This window comes from Mya arenaria, chromosome 12, assembly GCF_026914265.1.
Source record: "Mya arenaria isolate MELC-2E11 chromosome 12, ASM2691426v1".
NCBI lineage: Eukaryota > Metazoa > Mollusca > Bivalvia > Myida > Myidae > Mya > Mya arenaria.
In genome coordinates, this window is record NC_069133.1 from 58334758 (window position 1) to 58358897 (window position 24140).

General features: G+C 37.0%; 1 protein-coding gene and 2 long non-coding RNA genes across 9 annotated transcripts in view; 2 read left to right on the top strand and 1 right to left on the bottom strand.

Moving 5' to 3' along the window:
- Positions 1-24140, top strand: part of LOC128211537 (fibronectin type 3 and ankyrin repeat domains 1 protein-like) — a 63629-nt gene that overhangs the window by 29931 nt on the left and 9558 nt on the right. For 5 of the 7 annotated variants that reach the window (XM_052916445.1, XM_052916441.1, XM_052916443.1 and 2 more), the window contains 3 exons: positions 20123-20247; positions 23405-23486; positions 23913-23987. In XM_052916445.1, coding sequence (XP_052772405.1) covers positions 20123-20247; positions 23405-23486; positions 23913-23987 — 282 coding nt within the window. Of the gene's footprint in view, positions 1-10605; positions 10689-10810; positions 11148-20122; positions 20248-23404; positions 23487-23912; positions 23988-24140 lie in introns of those variants that run through there. The other 2 variants (XM_052916447.1, XM_052916446.1) reach the window with 2 other exon arrangements.
- Positions 16024-17909, top strand: LOC128211539 (uncharacterized). The gene is made up of 3 exons (XR_008257302.1): positions 16024-16308; positions 16650-17074; positions 17317-17909. It is a non-coding gene; the product is annotated as an uncharacterized LOC128211539 (long non-coding RNA).
- On the bottom strand, positions 17281-18523 carry LOC128211540 (uncharacterized). The gene is made up of 3 exons (XR_008257303.1): positions 18396-18523; positions 18044-18196; positions 17281-17413 (listed from the first exon to the last, which is right to left on the bottom strand). It is a non-coding gene; the product is annotated as an uncharacterized LOC128211540 (long non-coding RNA).

Genomic DNA, 24140 nt, shown 5'->3' on the forward strand with positions numbered 1-24140 from the left:
GAGCTAATTAAGTTACTAATCTTGATGAGTTATGGCCCTTGTTAAACAAGGGTTTTATGTACTTACCTTAATGACTTATGCCCTTTGTTCAACTAGGACTTCATGTACTTACCTTAATGAGTTATGCCCCTTGTTCATCTAGGGGTCCATGTACTTACCTAAATGAGTTATGCCCTTGTACAACTAGAGGTCCATGTACTTACCTTAATAAGTTATGCCCTTGTTCATCTAGGAGTTCATGTACTTACCTTAATGAATTATGCCCTTGTTCATCTAGGAGTTCATGTACTTACCTTAATAAGTTATGCCCTTGTTCATCTAGGAGTTCATGTACTTACCTTAATAAGTTATGCCCTTGTTCATCTAGGAGTCCATGTACTTACCTTAATAAGTTATGCCCTTGTTCATCTAGGAGTTCATGTACTTACCTTAATGAATTATGCCCTTGTTTAACAAGGGTTTTATGTACTTACCTTAATGACTTATGCCCTTTGTTCATCTAGGAGTTCATGTACTTACCTTAATGAGTTATGCCCTTGTTCATCTAGGAGTTCATGTACCTACCTTAATGAGTTATGCCCTTGTTCATCTAGGAGTCCATGTACTTACCTTAATGACTTATGCCCTTGTTCATCTAGGAGTTCATGTACTTACCTTAATGACTTATGCCCTTGTTCATCTAGGAGTTCATGTACTTACCTTAATGAATTAAGCCCTTTGTTCATCTAGGAGTTCATGTACTTACCTTAATGAGTTATGCCCTTGTTCATCTAGGAGTCCATGTACTTACCTTAATGACTTATGCCCTTGTTCATCTAGGAGTTCATGTACTTACCTTAATGACTTATGCCCTTTGTTCATCTAGGAGTTCATGTACTTACCTAAATGAGTTATGCCCTTGTTCATCTAGGAGTTCATGTACCTACCTTAATGAGTTATGCCCTTGTTCATCTAGGAGTCCATGTACTTACCTTAATGACTTATGCCCTTGTTCATCTAGGAGTTCATGTACTTACCTAAATGACTTATGCCCTTTGTTCATCTAGGAGTTCATGTACTTACCTTAATGAGTTATGCCCTTGTTCATCTAGGAGTCCATGTACTTACCTTAATGACTTATGCCCTTGTTCATCTAGGAGTTCATGTACTTACCTTAATAAGTTATGCCCTTGTTCATCTAGGAGTCCATGTACTTACCTTAATGACTTATGCCCTTGTTCATCTAGGAGTCCATGTACTTACCTTAATGAGTTATGCCCCTTGTTCAACTAGGGGTTCATGTACTTACTTTAATGAGTTATGCCCCTTGTTCAACTAGGAGTTCATGTACTTACTTTAATGAGTTATGCCCCTTGTTCATCTAGGAGTTCATGTACTTACTTTAATGAGTTATGCCCCTTGTTCATCTAGGAGTCCATGTACTTACCTTAATGAGTTATGCCCCTTGTTCAACTAGGACTTCATGTACTTACTTTAATGAGTTATGCCCCTTGTTCATCTAGGAGTCCATGTACTTACCTTAATGAGTTATGCCCTTGTTCATCTAGGAGGTCATGTACTTACCTTAATGAGTTATGCCCTTGTTCATCTAGGAGTTCATGTACTTACCTTAATGAGTTATGCCCTTGTTCATCTAGGAGTTCATGAACTTACCTTAATGAGTTATGCCCTTGTTCATCTAGGAGGTCATGTACTTACCTTAATGAGTTATGCCCCTTGTTCATCTAGGAGGTCATGAACTTACCTTAATGAGTTATGCCCCTTGTTCATCTAGGAGGTCATGTACTTACCTTAATGAGTTATGCCCTTGTTCATCTAGGAGTCCATGTACTTACCTTAATGAGTTATGCTTCTTGTTCAACTAGAGTTCATGTATTTACCTTAATGAGTTATGCCCTTGTTCATCTAGGAGTTCATGTACTTACCTTAATATGTTATGCCCTTGTTCATCTAGGAGTTCATGTACTTACCTTAATGAGTTATGCTTCTTGTTCAACTAGAGTTCATGTACTTACCTAAATGAGTTATGCCCCTTGTTCAACTAGGAGTTCATGTACTTACTTTAATGAGTTATGCCCCTTGTTCAACTAGGAGTTCATGTACTTACTTTAATAAGTTATGCCCCTTGTTCAACTAGGGGTTCATGTACTTACTTTAATGAGTTATGCCCCTTGTTCAACTAGGAGTTCATGTACTTGCTTTAATAAGTTATGCCCCTTGTTAAACTAGGGGTTCATCTACTTACTTTATTAAGGTATGCCCCTTGTTCAACTAGGGGTTCATGTACTTACTTTAATGAGTTATGCCCCTTGTTCAACTAGGAATTCATGTACTTACTTTAATGAGTTATGCCCCTTGTTCATCTAGGAGTTCATGTACTTACTTTAATGAGTTATGCCCCTTGTTCAACTAGGGGTCCATGTACTTACCTTAATGAGTTATGCCCCTTGTTCAACCAGGAGTTCATATACTTACCTTAATGAGTTATGCCCCTTGTTCAACTAGGGGTCCATGTACTTACCTTAATGAGTTATGCCCCTTGTTCAACCAGAAGTGCATGTATTTACCTTAATGAGTTATGCCCCTTGTTCATCTAGGGGTCCATGTACTTACTTTAATGAGGTATGCCCCTTGTTCAACTAGGGGTTCATGTACTTACTTTAATGAGTTATGCCCCTTGTTCATCTAGGGGTTCATGTGCTTACCTCAATGAGTTATGCCCCTTGTTCAGCTAGGGGTTTATGTACTTACTTTAATGAGTTATGCCCCTTGTTCAACTAGGGGTTTATGTACTTACTTTAATGAGTTATGCCCCTTGTTCAACTAGGGGTCCATGTACTTACTTTAATGAGGTATGCCCCTTGTTCAACTAGGGGTTCATGTACTTACTTTAATGAGTTATGCCCCTTGTTCATCTAGGGGTTCATGTACTTACTTTAATGAGTTATGCCCCTTGTTCAACTAGAAGTCCATGTACTTACTTTAATGAGGTATGCCCCTTGTTCATCTAGAAGTCCATGTACTTACTTTAATGAGGTATGCCCCTTGTTCAACCAGGAGTTCAACTAGGGGTTCATGTACTTACCTTAATGAGTTATGCCCCTTGTTCAACCAGGAGTCCATGTTCTTACCTTAATGAGTTATGCCCTTTGTTCATCTAGTGGTTCATGTTCTTACCTTAATGAGTTATGCCCCTTGTTTAACTAGAGGTTTATGTACTTACCTTAATGAGTTATGCCCCTTGTTCATCTAGTGGTGCATGTATTTACCTTAATGAGTTATGCCCCTTGTTCAACTAGTGGTTCATGTACTTACCTTAATGAGTTATGCCCTTGTACAACTAGAGGTCCATGTACTTACCTTAATGAGTTATGCCCCTTGTTCAACTAGAGGTTTATGTACTTACCTTAATGAGTTATGCCCCTTGTTCAACTAGAGGTTTATGTACTTACCTTAATGAGTTATGCCCCTTGTTCAACTAGAGGTTTATGTACTTACCTTAATGAGTGTTTTGATTTGACTGTAAAAAATTAGGCAAATGGACTGAATGGAATCACTGAGGCATGTCCATGGATGAGGATAAGAATTATATTGAATATGGCCCCTGAGCTAGAATGTGAAAACCATGATTGTATGATAGTATTGCCAAGTTTATAAATAATATATTTAAAATTATTTAAACTTTTAATATTTTTATATTTAAAACGCTTCTGCATTATACCGTCATCAGTAGATATAAAATCAATCATGGAAAGGAAGTGACGTCCACTTACATACACTGTTTATGAATATCTTTTATTGCCTAGTTTGAAATATTACTCTCTTGTTAGTGTAAACAATAATGCTTTTTACGCCTCATCTCTCTTTTATGTAGACGGGTTGTTCATTTTGTAAAATTATTGAAAAACATGACATCTAATCAATAAAAGAGCTTAGAGGAAATGTCATGTAATCTGTGAAAGCGCTTAATCACGCAATCCACGCACTGCATTATTGTTGCTGCAGAAGTTACTGATAAATAAAATTACAAAGCAAATTGCATTCATGCAAACTTTGGATTCCAAATGTCTCAGTGCTTAAGCCCAAGTCAAACTGTACGTACAATAGAGTGTGTACTTCCGACCAGAAGTGTGTGCTTGTAGGTTGTGAGAGGTTGTCTGGGGTTTGTGACATTCTGATAAAGGTTGTCAGTGTTTGGCAGGTGGAAGTTTGAGCATGAGGGTCAGCTGCTGTATCAAATACGTTTCAATAACCAAACCTTGTCCAGATAAAGATGTTTGCCTTTTCTTTGTTTTTCTGAAGGGGGGCGATATTGCTCAGACTGGGCTTGCATCTCTCATCAGTAGTTGCTATTTTTGTCAGATGAACTTCAGCATCTATAGTCAGTGCCCCATTGGTGAATGGTTGGTGTTTGTTGATGTTTGATGCATTGTTTCTGACCAGGCATTATTGTCTGATGTTGATGTTTGGTGAACAAATAGTAAGCGCCAGATTGGCCTTTCACATTTTAAAATCTTTGATGATCGGACATTTCTCATACTTAAAGTTATTCAATGCTCATTCATTTAAATTGCTTGGCGGCGGTCCATGTCCTTTCTTTACACATAAATCATGGAACTGATTTTGGACACGTTTTTTTACTGCTCTAGATCACGTTTTGTTGACTGGGTTTGTAATTAATAAGAAAGTAATTAAACACTAATAAATTTGACCTTTTGACGAAGTAAATGTATACTTTCAAATGCTTTGCTTTGTTAAGTAAAAGGTCAATCAATTTAAAAGTAATTAAACTGAAATTTGATATTCCAGAACATTATGTGCCATTATAAATGCATGGAGAGGGAAGTAAGTTCATTGTTCTTATGTTGAAAGAATATCAGAGTTGTCTCTCTTTAAAAGGAAAAAAGTAAAATGACTATGATAAAAAATTATCATCATCTGCAGTTGAAAAAGTTATTTAATGTGCTTAGATATTTGAGCATGTGTTGTTTGATGATAAGTGTCATTATTATATCTCACTATTTAATTTGTCTTTATAAATTATAAAATAATAATACAGGATAATTGTTTGTTTTGGTGTAAGATATAGGAAATAAGTGAGTGAGCACCAGAAGTTTAATTAACATTTATGTGGAAAAGGGTAAAAGCCTAGGTTAACAGTTCGCTGTGAGGTTGAAAAGGTCAACAGTAGAGTTTGAAAATCGGACTCCATTTGCTATCGATACTCGAATCAAATCGGACCAAGTATTTCGATTTACTATCAGCAATAATCGAAATCTTATAATATCTTTAAGGAATACATTCTTTATAGTATAATCATGGATTGATCACTTAAATGGTTTAACCTGGAATCAGCACGGGTGATGCTATAATCATGCTTTTTGCAACAGTTAGCAAATATACATAACCTTATTATGTCTTTAATAACATAACGAAAAAACGTAACAACAAAACACATACGTGTATTTAATAATTGCACATCAATTGCAAAATGATGCACACCATATCAAGTAAGTTATCTTAGCGCTTTATCCATGTTAAGGCATATTAATTATTTGTTAACCAGCTTATCATCCAATAACCGGTAATATTGAAGATTTTATTAAAATATCATAATTTCATAAAACTTTCACAAAAAAGTAAATTTGTAAATAACAAACGATGCAAAAAAAGGTTTCAAAAACAGAATGCATCGATCCGGGATCCTCGGTATTTGCAGATAAGACCCAACCCACTACACCATAGCAATAGATTATTGAGGTTTTATGAAATATATAAACAATTAAATTAAAAACAATTTGTTATTTAGGGAGAGTTTGTCAGTTTTTAAGCAAAAGTATTTACATTCACCGCACTTTTCTTTTACTGCATAACAAAAAATACGTAGTTACCGGAAGTTACATTAGCGACATCGATTTTGGACAACCACTATCGATTGTCGCCAACATAGCATTGTCAGCGACGATTTATCGATTGTACTCGATAATCGTTTCATCACTAATCAACAGTGTTCGACCTGAGGTTGACAAGGTCAACAGTGTTTAGCGTCAGGTTGACCAGGTATACAGTGTTTGGCATCAGGTTGACCGGGTCTACAGTGTTCGGTGTCATGTTGACCGGGTCTACAGTGTTCCGCGTCAAGTTGACAAGGTCAATAGTGTTTGGCATCAGGTTGACCGGGTATACAGTGTTCGGTGTGCGGTTGACAAGGTCATCAGTGTTCGGTGTCATGTTGACAAGGTCAACAGTGTTCGGCATGAGGTTTACAAGGTCAAAAGTGTTTGACGTCATGTTGGCCAGGTCATTAGTGTTCGGCCTCAGGTTGACAAGGTCAATTGTGTTTGGTATCAGGTTGCTACAGTGTTCGGTGTCAGGTCGAGAAGGTCAACAGTGTTCAGCGTCAGGTTGACAAGGTTAACAGTGTTCCATATCAGGTTGACACAGTGTCAGGCGTCAGGTTGACAAGGTCAACAGTGTTCGGCGTCAGGTTAACAAGGTAAACAGTATTCCATATCAGGTTGACACAGATCAGGTTGACACAGGGTCTGGCATCAAGTTGACAAGGTCAACAGTGTTTGGTGTCAGGTTAACAAGGTTTACAGTGTTCCATATCAGGTTGACACAGTGTCTGGCGTCAGGTTGACAAGGTCAACAGTGTTTGGTGTCAGGTTAACAAGGTTAACAGTGTTCCATATCAGGTTGACACAGTGTCTGGCATCAGGTTGACAAGGTCAACAGTGTTTGGTGTCAGGTTAACAAGGTTAACAGTGTTCCATATCAGGTTGACACAGTGTCTGGCGTCAGGTTGACAAGGTCAACAGTGTTTGGTGTCAGGTTAACAAGATTAACAGTGTTCCATATCAGGCAGACACAGTGTCTGGCGTCAGGTTGACAAGGTCAACAGTGTTTGGTGTCAGGTTAACAAGGTTAACAGTGTTTCATATCAGGTTGACACAGTGTCTGGTGTCAGGTTGACAAGGTCAACAGTGTTTGGTGTCAGGTTAACAAGGTTAACAGTGTTCCATATCAGGTTGACACAGTGTCTGGCGTCAGGTTGACAAGGTCAACAGTGTTTGGTGTCAGGTTAACAAGGTTAACAGTCTTCCATATCAGGTTGACACAGTGTCTGGCGTCAGGTTGACAAGGTCAACAGTGTTTGGTGTCAGGTTAACAAGGTTAACAGTCTTCCATATCAGGTTGACACAGTGTCTGGCGTCAGGTTGACAAAGTCAACAGTGTTCCATATCAGGCTGACACAGTGTCTGGCGTCAGGTTGACAAGGTCAACAGTGTTCCATATCAGGTTGACACAGTGTCTGGCGTCAGGTTGACAAGGTCAACAGTGTTTGGTGTCAGGTTAACAAGGTTAACAGTGTTCCATATCAGGTTGACACAGTTTTTGGTGTCAGGTTGACAAGGTCAACAGTGTTTGGCATCAGGTTGACAAGGTCAACAGTCTTCAGTGTCAGGTTGACAAGGTCAACAGTGTTTGGCGTCAGGTTGACAAGTTCAACAGTCTTCAGCGTCAGGTTGACAAGGTCAACAGTGTTCAGTGTCATGTTGACAAGATGCACTGTTTCCCTCAACTAAAAACAACAGAAAAGATTTATACAAAGGCAATATTACGATGTTTTGTTCTGAGTATCATTATATGAGTTGGTGTTTCGTGTTTTGTTCAGATAAAGGAACAAAATGTCTCAAACCTTGAAATATGTGTTGCCTTGTAGATGCTATCTGAGAGGGTGAATAATATATTTTAGTGAATAAATTGTTGAGATTTTTTAATTAAATATGACAGCACAGGATAAATGAAGTTAAAATCTAAAAGATTTCCAAAAAAAATAAAAAATGGTCTCAGTAATAGATCTATTGTACTTAAGTCCTTCTGCCCTACATTCACAATATACCAATAGGTTTGCATTTTTGTCAATTAGTATAGCCTTCAACAAAATTATATCATAAGAACGGAAAATAAATTAGCCTTGCCTTGATAAAAATATTTTCTTTGAGCCAAATTTAAGCAAAAAATGATATCAAAAATGAAATCTGTCACTGTGGGTGGCTGTTTGCTAATGCTTTAATATCGTACAAAATCTAAAAAAAATGGCAATATTAAAATGGCAGATTTCCAAAGATAAAGACAATGTGAAACTTAGAAGTGATAATATTCTTACAATGACAATAGGCCTCGGCAAAGCTTATAAGTGTCTTCCACGAACAGAATTGAGTATAGTTGTATCCCTACCTGAATGTGAAATATTTCACAGAAATAAGGTTTACTGATCTTTGGTAAAATATCAGAAACGAGGCTTTGAATACATCTAACTTCCATGACAGCCCCATGGTTGATGCTTTTTCTCAAACTCTGTTTCCAGGGAAACAAAATATTTGGTGAAAATGTTTTGGCACTGACGTAATGTCTAAACTTATTTCTGTCTCCATGGATTTAACTGCAATAGAATGAGTGCATAATCCTTGAAAATGTTATTTTATTTGACCGAAGAAAGGAATAAGGTAAACTTTACAAAAGACACATTTGTGACAACATTCAGCAAAAAGTAGTCCATTACATATGAATGTTTTATCTTTACCATGATAAAAATATATTTATCAAAAGCTGAAATGACCTGGTATACAGGTCCGTTTAAAAGAAGAGTAGTTCAATCTCTTGGTATAATTGTTTCACAAGTTCTGCCCCTTGATTATCAAAAAGAAGATTGAAGCTCAATTAAAAGGGCAACCTTTGACAATGACGTAGATCAAACTCTTGTTTAAATGCACGCCATGATACTTGGTCTCCTCATGGAACATAGTTGGTGGTTGAGTAAGGCTGTCACTGGGAAGGCTCATATATTCTCCCATTGGCATTCATGTTTGTCTACTCAATATTCCAAATCACACCCACCCGGAATAATTGCAATAAGCAAGAGTTTAAGATCATAGTCTCTTTTTAACATGTACCTGTTAAATAATGTGTCCACAAATGTTTCAGGTCAGCCTATTGCCCAGTATAGGCTATAGACTATTTAACATGCATTTATGGCAAATATTTGTACAAAAGAAAAGCTGCTCCACTATTTCAGCATGTAATTGATGATAATGTTTACAGGCATTTAGATTTTTATTTGAGCAAAACTGGTGAGCAAACCATGGTCTGATATGCCTTACAAATAATTTCTTTTGGTCAAAATTTGTCTATTATATTTTAATTATTTTATTATAAAATGCTTAAATTGATGAAAGCTGCTTTGAAAGTAGGTTGTCTTCTGCTTTTGTTGCGAACGATTTGACGAAGATGATGCTTTGTGACGGGTATTTGCGTTTAATATGAACAGAGCATTATTTGGCATAATTTATGGATGAAATGTTCAATGTATATTTACACTTTTCTTTCAATTAATTGTAAGCTTTCGAACATACACTGGTAATGGTAACTTGATCTTATAAGCCTTTTCTCAACCAGAAGATCTTATTGCATTAACAATGGTCTGAAGTGTTCAGGTATATAATTCATTTTGTTTAAAGGCCGCAAGGTGATTTAAGTGATATATATGTCTCTCTAATTGACAGGATTTTCTGCCTCAATTTGGGCAAGACACCATCTAAGTCGGATTATTAAAAATATTCTGGATGTAATAATGTTTAAATTAGAAGTGATATAAGTTTATTGCTTTGATGTGGGCTGTTTTTTTTTAAGTTAACTTAACTCTCTTTATCTTTTTTTATTTAAATTGTTAAACACAATAAATCACTCGTATACAAGCAACTTGATTGTACAGTATGGCATTCTGGAAAACTTGAATGTTAAATAAGAGATTTACTATTGCAAGTTTCAGTATAAGTGGATTTGATGTTATCTTGAGATTAAAAATCCAAATTTCCCTCTGCCCAAATCTGTTAAATTTATAAATTCAATAGTTTATATTTGGGCTTAAACTAATATGTTTGTAAACCTTTTACAAACAATTCCATCCAAAGTCATGTAAGAGACATAAATCTTTTGCAAATACTGTTAAGGTCATATTAAAGTTTAAGCCAGAAATAAAGGTGCATTCCATCATATTGTTAACAGGCGAAATAAAAATAAAATTCTCTTAATTCCAAAAGAAATACAGTTTTTAGGTACAGTTCCACATGTATAGCGCATGCAGGCATGATTAAAGCCTAGTTGAATAATTTCAAATTTTTCACTGCAGTCTTAATGGAACTTATATTTTTTTTTTAATTGGATTTATTTTATTCACTTTTATGAAGAGCCAAAAGACCAAACAAATCTGGGAAATTTAAGTCTAAAATAGTTTGCATTGCTAAAACTTTTCACCAAAATATAGCATTTTTCCTCACATGTTTTTTGGTAATCTTTTAAATCAGAACAAATTTTATGAGGTTTTTATCATTGTTACAAAAAATTTAATGACACATTTCACATGAAACTATTATTTTGATGTCCAATATCAATAAAATGTTTGTTACAATGATAAAACATCATCAAATTAGAGTTCTGTTTATGTAAAATTGGCAGACCAGTCCTGCTAAATACAAACCCGAATTATAATGTTTCAACCAGTCTGGTGGACAGTACCTTTAACTTTCATTAATTGACCTGAAAGGCAACGTCTGTGACTGGCTGTTACAATTAGCTCACTGTGAGGACACATATATCGACAATTCCATAAAAAAAAAACGAGGGTAGGAAATCAATTAGTTTATTACCATTCTTAACCTCGGGTCTTATCAAACCACTACATCACATTTGTTTACACGGCTCTTGAATGCATGTAATGTTAACAGTATCAGGCATCTTTAACTTTCTTCCATAATCTGTTTATTATTTGAATGTTCTATAATGAATCTAAAAAATTGACTTTTAAAGGGAACATAGCCTCTGCGCACTGATTTAATTTATTATTTGTATTTTGCCGTGTAGCTATGAAGGCATTTGTTAGTGGTGTGTAAATATTTGCACTTTCGAGGAACTGCAGTAGACATAAAGTGACAAGTACTTAGTGAATTTGTGCAGATTGACGGTTTATGGTGAGGAGCATGGGTCTTGTATATGTGTGAAACATTCTGTGATATATAAAAGTGGATAGTAGTCATGGAGTCTGGGAGCAGCGGTCTGTTTTCCCCAATGGAAGAGGACTTTAAGTAAGGACCTGTTTTCTTATATTTCCAATAAAAACATGATTTTTTATTCCCTAGCTAGCGCTTCTACTGTATAATTTTTTTTTATTTTTTTAATGATTTCCTCAAAATTTAAAGTCTGCAAGCATAATAATTTTATAACAACGAACATGAAATTTGTGTTAGAAATCCATTCTAAAAAATACAGAACAATTTGTAATTAAAAAAATGCTTTAATGATTGAACAGTTAGAATGTAAACATGAAGTAAACTTTTTTTATTTATTTTGTCCAATGCACCAAGCATTTTTTTAGTTTTGGAGGACGGGTGCTAACAATGTGCCATTTAGAGGGTGGTTTTTTGCCTTCTTTTATAATACAAAAGTCTTTGGGGTTTTTATGAAAGCAATTACAGCATGTAAACATAGTATGTATATCTAATTGAAATATAGAGAACCATGATTGTAGCACAATTAAAGCAAAATGTTCACATAAAAATCCTCTGTAAAATTTCAATAAATTAAATCATTTTGAAAAATGGAGTTTTTTTGAAAGCAAAGAAGGTGTGTGGGTGGGTGGGGTGGGTGGGGGGAGGTGGGTGATGCATTGCGATCCTACATACAAAACACTGGGTGCCTTGGCCCTTCAATTGAACCATTTTCTGTTAAAAAATGGTGTGGCTTTGGTAATACAATCATCATGGGGTTTTTTTAAATGTCAAACATTCGTATTTTCTGTTGGCAATGGGCCTGTATTCCCTAATCTTAAATGTTTCAAAAGATATGTTTGGTACAAGATGGTTGCCTGATTATAGAACTGGTCATTTGTTAGAACAGTTTTTAGCATTACTGCTCTTTACAACAAAATCAAAATCTGCAGTATGCTTAATGTTTTTTGCAAAACGCTTAATGCTTTATGCGAAATGCTTTTTGCGAAATGCGAAAAGCTTCGATTCAATATTTTTTACTGTTGTTGAGCAGAATTATTTTGTATGAAATGAAAAAAGGAACACATTAATTTGAAAAATACTTTTATCTGCATGTAATAGAGGTGAAAAATAATATGTTTGTTGTGTCTATTCATTAGAATAACATATATAAACACACCAATACAATATAATATTCAGAAACGGTAAAGTAAAGAGGTGTCCTAGAGAAAATATGCCAGAAAGTCAGTTAGATTGCGAATAGCAAGATGTGCAACTCTGTATATTGCTGTAAACGCGTTAGGTTAGAAAGAGTATCGTTTCTTCCACCGTATAATAATATTTCTGTAGCAGTATCAGTAGCCTATGTCTTACATCCCCTTCACTGCCGGGAGCAGTTCGGAACGTGCACAATATTTCGTCCGATTCAATTTGATTGTGTTATGCCATAGGCGAAATGCTTTTTGGGAAATGATTTTTGTGCAAAATGCGAGATGCTAAATGCTTTTAAAATGCTTAATGCGAAATGCGAGATGCGAAGGAAATCCATAATTCAGGAGGTGTTACTTTATTTAGATTTCACATAGCACGAGCTTCCGTAATTCCGTACCCGGCCATTCGATTGGTCGAAAATGAAACTATTGTTTTATATATAGCATTTGCATAACGCATTTCGCAAGAAGCATTTAGCCCCGGCGTTCCATAGTAAACACATGCAATAGTTTAAGAGCTTGAGGCCGTCGCGAAGGCCTCCGACCCCCTGAATTACCATGAAAACACATGGGGGCCTTAGCGGCCAACAGAAGTCAATTTCAGAAGTTACGCCCCCCCTAACTGAGAAACCTGGCTTTGCCACTGGGTATTAGCCCTCATCATATTGACAATAAAGCTTTTGAAGTTATTTTTTTCTTTGAAGGACAGACTTTCAGTTAAGTTCAGTTACACAAAATACATTTCAATTTGTTAACCCAACAGTAAAAAGATCGGAGTTCACACCCACATCCAGAAAAATAAAATCATATCAAATAGTTAATTTATTGATTGTAATTTATTAAGTTCTTTAAATAGGCAACACTGTTGGTAGGTTCTAAAAGTACAGAAGTCTAGGTTATTTTTAATCACCTGTAATTTCAATTAAAACTTTCATGAGATTTTAAGCTAATCTGTTTCATTTGGTTGTTTGTTTTTATTTTGTGAAAGCCTTCAAGTGCTAGATGTAGATGTAAAAGTGCAAGAACTGTAACATGGACCAAAAAACCTTTAAAGAATATTCAACTCGAGCACATATTCATCATATAGACATCTAGCAAGACCTATAACTGATGCTTTAATTATTTTTGAATTATGCTCTTTTTTGGACAAACAAAAACATAAGAAAAACATCAGGAGATCAAGAGTCTTAGAACCAGCTTGTGGTTGAAATAAATTCCCACCTTGGATTGATGGCACTGGTGCTGGTCAATGGGTCCCCCTTTGAAATGATGGCACTGGAGCTGGTCAATGTTCCCCCTTGAACTGATGGCACTGGAGCTGGTCAATGTTCCCCCTTGAACTGATGGCACTGGAGCTGGTCAATGTTCCCCCTTGAACTGATGGCACTGGAGCTGGTCAATGTTTCCCCCTTTGAAATGATGGCACTGGAGCTGGTCAATGTTTCCCCCTTTGAAATGATGGCACTGGAGCTGGTCAATGTTTCCCCCTCTTGAACTGATGGCACTGGAGCTGGTCGATGTTCCCCCTTGAACTGATGGTACTGAAGCTGGTCAATGTTCCCTCTTGAACTGATGGCACTGGAGCTGGTCAATGTTCCCCCTTGAACTGATGGTACTGAAGCTGGTCAATGTTCCCTCTTGAACTGATGGCATTTGGGGTAACCAATTGTTCCCCCTTGAACTGATGGCACTGGAGCTGGTCAATGTTCCCCCTTGAACTGATGCTGGTCAATGTTCCCTCTTGAACTGATGGCATTTGGGGTAACCAATTGTTCCCCCTTGAACTGATGGCACTGGAACTGGTCAATATTCCCCCTTGAACTTATGGCCCTGGAGCTGGTCAATGTTTCCCCCTTTGAACTGATGGCACTGGAGCTGGACAATTTTACCCCTTTGAACTGATGGTACTGGAGCTGGTCAATGTTTAAATTCTCCTTGAACTGATGGCACTGGTGCTGGTCAATGTTTCCCCTTGAACTGATGGCACTGGTGCTTGTCAATGTTTCCCCTAGAACTGATGGCACTGGAGCTGGTCAATATTTCCCCCTAGAACTGATGGCCTTGGAGCTGGTCAATGTTTCCCCCTTTGAACTGATGGCACTTGAGCTGGTCAATGGGTCCCCCTTGAACTGATGGCACTGGACCTAGTCAATGTTTCCCCATAGAACTATTAGCCCTGGAGCTGGTCAAATTTTCCCCCATTGAACTGATGGCACTGGTGCTGGTCAATGGATCCCCTTTGAACTGATGGCACTTGAGCTGGTCAATGGTTCCCCTTTGAACTGATGAAATTGGTGCTTGTCAATGGTTCCCCCTTGAACTAATGGCACTGGAGCTGGTCAATGTTTCCCCATAGAACTAATAGCCCTGGAGCTGGTCAATGGTTCCCTCTTTGAACTGATGGCACTGGTGCTGGTCAATGGGTCCCCCTTGAACTGATGGCACTGGTGCTGGTCAATGGCTCCCCCTTGAACTGATGACACTGGTGCTGGTCGATGATTCCCCCTTCAACTGATGGCACTGGAGCTGGTCAATGATTCCCCCTTGAACTGATGGCACTGGGGCCAGTCAATGGTTCCCCCTTGAACTTATGGCACTTGTACTGGTCAATGGTTCCCCCTTGAACTGATGGCACTGGTGCTGGTCAATGGGTCCCCCTTGAACTGATGGCACTCATAAAGTGCTAGTCAATGGTTCCCCCTTGAACTTATGGCACTGGAGCTGGTCAATGATCCCCCCTTGAACTGATGGCACTGATGCCAGTCAATGGTTCCCCTTGAACTTATGGCACTTGTGCTGGTCAATGGTTCCCCCTTGAACTGATGGCACTGATGCTGGTCAATGGGTCCACCTTGAACTGATGGCACTGGTGCTGGTCAATGGGTCCACCTTGGGCTGATGGCACTGATGCTGGTCAATGGGTCCCTCTTGAACTGATGGCACTCATATAGTGCTGGTCAATGGTTCCCCTTGAACTTATGGCACTGGTGCTGGTCAATGGTTCCCCCTTGAACTGATGGCACTGGTGCTGGTCAATGGGTCCCCCTTGAACTGATGGCACTCATATAGTGCTGGTCAATGGTTCCCCTTGAACTTATGGCACTGGTGCTGGTCAATGGTTCCCCCTTGAACTGATGGCACTGGTGCTGGTCAATGGTCCCACCTTGGATTGATGGCACTGGTGCTGGTCAATGGTCCCACCTTGTATTGATGGCACTGGTGCTGGTCAATGGTCCCACCTTGGATTGATGGCACTGGTGCTGGTCAATGGGTCCCCCTTGAACTGATGGCACTCATATAGTGCTGGTCAATGGTTCCCCTTTGAACTGATGGCACTGGTGCTGGTCAATGGGTCCACCTTGAACTGATGGCACTGATGCTGGTCAATGGGTCCCCCTTGAACTGATGGCACTGATGCTGGTCAATGGGTCCACCTTGAACTGATGGCACTGGTGCTGGTCAATGGGTCCACCTTGAACTGATGGCACTGATGCTGGTCAATGGGTCCACCTTGAACTGATGGCACTGATGCTGGTCAATGGGTCCACCTTGAACTGATGGCACTGGTGCTGGTCAATGGGTCCCCCTTGAACTGATGGCACTGGGGCTGGTCAATTGGTCCCCCATTGAACTGATGGCACTGGTGCTGGTCAATGGTTCCCCTTGAACTGATGGCACTGGGGCTGGTCAATTGACCTTACGACAGCGGCTTCTAAGCCACGCCCCCTGATATCAAGGGAGCGAACTCTGTCTATGTCCGTCAAAAAAAAGAGGAAGTGATGGCGTCTCGCGTCGTTTCGCTTTCCGATATTCCTGACAAATTATCATAAATGTGACATTACAATGCGAAAAAAATAGAAGTCAAAGGAATTTGTAATTGGCTGCTACATCGGAAGGCTCGATATATCTTTAGAAAATGACGATATCTAACATTGACGGGGTGAAATCTATCCAAGTCAGAGAAAATCGGATAGCCGCCATGTTGTCAACATTGACATCGATACAAAGGAAAAGCGTGTGCGTGACGCATACTGTAAATGCAAACAAGGGTAAGTTTAACTTTTAATAACACCGGTCCTTCTTACAGTATTGTTGAATTAAAGATTAAATCATCGCACAATATGAGTAAAACATAAATGGCCCGAATGGGGAACCCGGAAGTGACATTAAATAACGTTACATGCCAGCTATACAGTTTAACCTTGTATTCTATAGTATGAGCAGAAATGGTTTATTGGAGTTATGCATAAAAAGTTTCAGTTCTAAGCGATTGAACACTCCCCCTTATGAATAATAATGTAATAGTTGACAAGTGACAATCGTGGGTGATACCAATCTGTAACTTTTGCATTGCTCAAACATTCACATGCTTTGATTTTTGTTCTTACAGAAATTGTGGAACATGTTCACACACTCTGGCTGTAAAAGTAGACCTGGGAGGAAAATTGCCCCCGGTGTGGGGCTCGAACTCACAACCACCAGAACACTAGCCCGGCGCTCTAACCAACTAAGCTGACCGGGCAGCTGGTTCTAACCCACACACACTACCCTCCCCTCATTTACCGGTTAAGGCTGGTGGAGGGTCTCCTGCTATTTACCGTTGACACCATTAAAGTATTCTGATTGATGGAGATAAGGAAGTCCCCTTATTGGCTTATTATTGTCTTCAACAAGCCTACCGCAACAGGGGACCTAGCATAAGACCGGAAACCGCCACCTCCCCCCCCCCCCCCCACACACACACATGATATTTGCCAGTCCAGGCAATGTCAACCGCAAGAGAAAACCAGTGATGACAAGTTTTACAATTAATCGGTAGGACCTATTTTAAAGCTTTTTATAACATTTAGTTTTACTTTGCTGTACAAAAGTAATGGACTATTTGTCCAGAGAAAAACAACAACCACAAAACATTAGCTATTATCTTGTCAATATTTCATTATGATATACATGTAGGAAGCAACATCAAAGGCAGTAGCATTTACAGCTAGTATTAAAATATTTAACCATACATGTAACTGATTTATTTTAATATTGGCATCTTTTATTTATTTCAGGAAAGTGTGGTCTTTTGAAGAGAGTTCTTGAAGTTGTTCAGCATGTTGTTTTGATGGATTCTTGGAAGGATGTACCTCTATGATGTTAGCTTCAGTTCTGGATTATAACACCAGTTGTTGCATATTTAATATCAGATTTATTAAATACATTGTTGTTTTGCAAACATTACTTAAACTTTGATATTTCTTTGGTGTTTATGTATGATATTGTAGGTGAATATCTCTTTATTGCAATGGCAAATATATTTTAAAATATATAGCATTAGCAGAAGTTATTTTTCACTGTTAAAGCTGCACTTTCACAGATTGATCACTTTGACAACTTACACAGGATTTGATTTATCATATTTTGGCTCGGAGAAGTTTGCTTTGTGATTTATATATTAGGTCTTAATTTAAAGAATGCCAAAATAAGCCGATTCTGAGACAAAAAGTGTCAAACTAGAATTCTGTGAGAGTGCAACTTTAAGAATACTATTAATCGAGTGTGCATGTGATCCGGACTCTGAACATTGGATCAGGATGAACTATCATTAAATATTGTAGATTTACGTAAATGGCCCAAAATATAAGAATAACAATGAAAATATGTACATGTTTGACTTGTTCTTTATTCATAATAAGTCTAAGTCTTTACAGCACATGTTTGGCAGAATCAAGTTCTAATGAACATAATAATCGATTTAAATGTACAGTGAAATAAATTGTTTTATACAGAAAATAATACCTTAACGATTCAGACCGATCTGTTCTCGTATTTTTTTGGTGGCTCAAATATTTATCTGAGTTTTGGAGGAGGCCTAGCTGGTGTGAGCTGGTCAAATACAGTAGCTGCTTGAGGGTCAGGGTTTTCTTGATTGGATTTCCCGTCGACAAAGTGCTGATATGAAAATAAGAAATCTATGAAATGTGTCGGAATGACAGCTACAAAAGCCATTGTTTACATAGGATCCATACGAGAAGATGAGATTCGGAAGCATGCGATGGTTCGGACAAAAATTTAGTTGTACGATATTTCCTGATTTACTTTGAAAGCAAAGCAGTTTATAAAAACTACATAACGGTATCAACAAAAATACCTCTATCTTGAATGAAATCAATCGTGTCCATGTTGAACCTGATATTAAATGGCCATTAATGCCGATTTGACAACACAAGCCAAAGTATAAATGTACGATGTTTATAGTTTAAAAATAGTAACACATATTTAGGTCATGCACGGACAATTTCAGTATTAAATAAATTTTGAGCGGATTGAAATAAGTAGTTTTGTTCAAAAAAATACTTTTGTACAGACGTATGGATGTTTCGCCTTTGAACGATCTTTCAAAATTTCCAAGTTCAGCTGTTGATGAGGTCTTCCACAGAGTCTGATTCAGCACTTGCATTTTTCTAAATAACTCGCTGGTTTCGAATACGGAACAAATTGGAAGCCATCTTTAGTCGGCCTGGCTACCTTGTATCCGAATTACAAGTGCCATGACAACACCTTTTTACCATAATACTTAAAAAGGCGAGGAATTGTCAGCGCATGTATATGACGGACTCTGGTCAGTTTGACGGACAAAATGGCGGATAGCAACACGGCTTATCAGCCCTGCATTCTGATTGGCTGATAGGACCTGTCAATCAAATCCTGTCGTAAGGTCAATTGGTCCCCCATTGAACTGATGGCACTGGTGCTGGTCAATGGTTTCCCCTTGAACTGATGGCACTGGGGCTGGTCAGTGTTTTCCCTTTGACTTGGTCACACTGTAGCTTGCTTTGGTTTCCCCTGTTTGAACTGGGCCATGTGTTTTCCCCTTGAAATTAAATGGCCCTTGAGTCAGTTACTGTTTTCCCTGATGTCACTTGACCTATTCAGTGTTGTTGTTCTTGTTGTTTTGTTGTTGTTGTTGTTGTTTTTGGGGGGAATGAGGCATTAAAGGAGTGCACTATGAAAACAATTTGAAACACCAACAAAATGTACATTAAAAGAGTTAAACATTAAATTTAATTGAGAGGGTTCTATAAATATTCACTCTTATTGAAATTCATTGTTTTTTGTTTGAAGTCTATACTTGAAAATTAATTGGCTGCAAATCAATACAGCTAAGGTTTCCGATCAATTAGTACATTGATTTCTGAAATGTCTTTTGTGATGCGAAAGATCTGTACTGAGAACATGCATTGATGTGGAAATTAGTGGGTGGTGCAGGAGTATTGGTCGAAGAAAGTTTGAAATCTAGAACATCCAGTATCTGCTAAAATATCTGTAAACTAGAACAGTCTAATTCCTCTGCATCTAGAACATATCTATGAGGAATGGTCATTTAAATTTTAATCATTTAACTCTTTCTGTAAAGGTACAAATAAAGAAACTGATCACTTTCCCTCAAAGTACTCTTTTTCGCAGAATCCCTGTTCATGTGATGCTGTGGACCCACAACCTGAATACAAGCACTAGATGCATTTGATGAATTATCTTAAAATAGCTTATTATCTTGCAAAGCATCACACAAAGCCAATGTTGGACCCGCAATCTAAAAATATATAAGTATCTGATGGGAGGACTCATTTTGGCCTATCATATATTATCTACTACTATCAGTGGTTATGCAAAGCAGCACACAATGTCAGGAAGGACCCAGAATCTGAATAAAGTACCTGATGCTGTTGACCACAATTCCTTTTCATCTGAGCTAAACTGAGCTTGTTTTTCAATAGAATATGCAGTGGAACACAGTACCTGGGTTTGACCAACAATTTGATGACAATCTTATACCTGAATAATCTAATCTTATAATACCTTATCTTATGCTTGCAGTGGATATGCCAAGCGCCATACTGTATCTGGGCTGGACCCACAGAGTGAGTACAAGTACCGGATGCGGATGATGAACAGCGCCGGTCACAGCGAGTGGAGCGCGCATGTCAAAGTTTCCTCCACAAGTAGGATATTTAAATGCTCTATAATGTTTTACTTTTTGAAAGTCAAATTAAAATGCATTTTCTTGAATATAAGCCACTGAAATGGCCTTAGATAAAACTAGATTCAGTTGAATTTATGCTTGTGCAAATGAAGATATATTCAAAATGGTGAATATGTCAGTGAACATGATAAAATAATAGAAAAGGGGGCTAAATATATTTTGAACGTCTTAAACACAATACTCATGTTGGCTGTTTGTATTGTTAAATTGCTGTTTTCTGTCAGCAAACTACAAACTGACTCTGACACTGGGTCTTGTCTGGAATCAAAACCTTTGTGACACTCAATGTTAACAGTATTTACAGCTATTGTTGTGGTGTAGCACACTAGCAATACATGCAGACCTCTATCCCTAGAGGTCCTTGGTTCAACACGCACCAGGGGCTTTTTCTGAATGTCTCTTATAACATGCATTAGTACTGGTTTGTACCTTGCAAACCGAATGTTGTCGGTTTAATCTTGTTTTATAAAATGAAAAAAAGTTATTTTTTCCAAACTCAATTTGATGTTTGTAAATCTTCTTTCTTTGTTGTAATGGAAAAGCTGACTTTCTTTTTCATGTAAGCAAAGTGATTTTGTTTTTTAAGGTTTAAAGGGTAAGCCATATATTATTGTCAAATGTCAGATTCGTATATTGTTCCAAAGTCGATATTGTTCCAACTGACTATAAATCTTGCTTATGCATCCAGAAACCGCTTTGTTGTAGTGTAAGGATTTCTCAATTTATTAAAGCTTCGATTTTAATGGGCTTTCCATTGCTGTATGCACCTTTCTATGACAACATGGTATACATTTACACACAATGAACATTTTATATGCTAGATTTTAAAAGTATCAGTTAGCAGTTTAAGTGAATTATTTTTGTTATGATCTGTGATGTAGCTTGATGTGTCTTTTAATTCCATATCAAATTTCTTTTATTAAACTTATCATTGATGGTTAAAAAACAATTTGATTATGTATACATAATATCTGGCCTTCATTGAAATTGTGAATAAAAAAATACTAAAGATAATATTTACATTGTGTGATTAATGGGAAAATTTAAAAATACATTGAAATAGACTGTCAAACAGGTCACCATCTGCTGTGAAAGGAAATCTCAGGATGTGACAAGAAATTAGGACATCTTCTTAGATTCTTCCATTCACTGACTCAATGGACGAAATTAATGTAATCAATAATTTTATTTTCAAATTACTTAAAAGATTTCACTTGGGTCTGACAGAGGGTCCCCCAATTATGATAATGAAACTTGTGCATCTAACAGTGAAGACTATGTAGTTATTGTTTTCTTATAAGATAAAGAAGAAAAGTCAATCTCAGTGATTTATCCCTTTAAAGCAGTTCTAATGAATTATAAGATGTACAAGTCTTCAAGAGAAATTCTTTTATAATTAAGATGATTGTAAGCTCATTGAGTAAACAACTTTGAAGAGACGTCTTGTGATTGTTATTAGTGTTTAGGCCCATGCCTCCACCAATGGGATCGCTGGACAGAGTCACATGTAATCACATAGAGGAGCAAACCCATGCAGCAGATTTCGAACCACCATATTCCCATTAATCTCCATTTTAAGAACATTTTGCAAAATGGTTTTGTATTGTCTGAATAGGTCAAGCTATTGAAGGTATATGAAGAATGTTTTATTTCCAATTTTGCAGCACCATACTTCTAGTTAGTCTTGCAAATTAAATCACTTCTTTAAGTTCCATCAAAAGATCTTTTGAAAATGTGTGTGAATTTTCCATGATTTCAGATAATACAACACCAAAAAATCACTATCACTCACTAGCATTACTGTCTCAGGTTATAGTTTGTTTGTAGAGAACTGTTGAAGTATTGTCATATCCTGTGTCAGCTCATTGATGCGGACAACTTTCATAAACTATGACAACAGCAAATTAAGCTCAAAATTTACTGTAAAAAGCTATTTACATGAAACATATTAGAATGTTCACATGTGCAGCAAGGGTCATAACTCTTGCTCTAGTAAATGTTGAGTAATGCCCCTTTTTAACAGGAAAGCTACTGAGGAGATTTGGCGTTTGCTCCGCAGGGATTTTATTAGATTTTTTTTTTCGCTCTGCCCATGCATTACTGCATCATGTTATTTTGCATGATTTTGATATAAGTGTTCCTTTTGTTTCACTTTCATTTTAAAGAATATTAAAGCTGCACTCTTACAGATTTACCATTTTTACAACCTTTTTAATTTTTTTCTTGGAAAGAGCAAATTTTTGCGTAAATATCTGCAAACCAATGATATAAGATTGCTGACAAAAATTCAGATTGTAGATTTTCATATTTCCGTTCGAAAAATAATGTTATATGGCTTAAACAGTTACTAATGGTTTAAGAAAAATGCATTAAACATCAATTTTTGAACTTAAATATAAAAATTTGCGATCTGATTTTTTGTCAGCAGTCTTATATAACTGCCTTCAATGGATTTTTGCAAAAATTGGCTCATTCCAAGACAAAAAATAAAAAAGTTGTCAAAACGTTCAATCTGTGAGATGCAACTTTAAGTCAAATGTAATCAAGCATATGATTTATCATGAGTATTTTCATTCTTTTTCTGTTGGTTATATTAATGCAATAGAATGAGCTCACGGTTTTAGGGATTAGCACTTAAAATTTGTTAATACTCAAACACACCATAACTGACTTAAATCTTTGACCTCAGATTATTGGGTGCATTTTGTGCTATGTTGTGTAATACTTTTTAAGAACAAATACATGAAAAACAAAGATCTTTTACTCTATAATACTTTCTAATTTTATTTTATTTAAAAAAAAAATGTTCTTATATTGCTGAATGCATTAACAGGAAAAAAAATATTGCTCGTCCGCTTTTTATCTTGGCCATTAAATTTCCAAAAAACCTCATGTAGGTCAAATGAATTATGGTAAACATGTTTTCAGAGAAAAATACACAGTCATGTTATGCAAGGCTTATAACCCTGGCTTTAACAGTTCAGTTTGTTTAGCTGAAAAAAAACAAGAACAGACAACCTCTTAATTTGAATATTTTGGCATTCATATTAAGAATTTTGTAAGTTTAACTATAAACATGATTAGAGATTATCTCATTGCTGTTTCTATGACAACAGAGGAGCCAATGACGGGTGAGCATCTTCACCGAGCTCTCAACCGCCAGGACCATGAACTCATGGAGACAGTATTGCAGTCAGGGTAAGTAACTCAACTCAAGTTTTAAAAAAAAAAGTGTTTTACTTATGTCAGGGTGCTTAATACTAGAAAAGAACACTCACAGAACTCAGATAAGATAAAGGTTAAAATTCCTCTTAGATTCTTTAACTCCACAGAGTTTAATTGAAAAATCATCTGTCTTGGTACATTACTTTTGATACTTTAAATGAAAATTCTTTGTCAGCGAACATAACTCTGTTTTACATCAAGGTGAAACTAATCCATTTAGGTTACATAATATAATAAGAAAAATTTTAGAAAATGAAATATTGCAGTAAGGCTAAGAAACTTTGGGCATTTTTAAATAATGGTACCAGTCCTGTACAAGACTCTGGAAAAAGTGTGTTACTGAAGATATATTGTATTCTCTTTAAAAAAAAATTGTAATGTGTTCCTGATTTGCTCCAGTGATGTGAAGATTGATGTTCCAGACAAATATGGCTTCTCCCCACTGATGCAGGCGTCAGTGAAAGGTTACGTCAGGTATGGTTACATTCAACCATTGTTTCAGTTCAACCAGTCACACCATTTGAACCATAATAATACCTGAAATACATTTGTGTTAAAACCTTCGTATTAAAATTGATATAACTGAAAATGTGAATGAATTAAAAGCCAGAATGAAACAGCTATGAA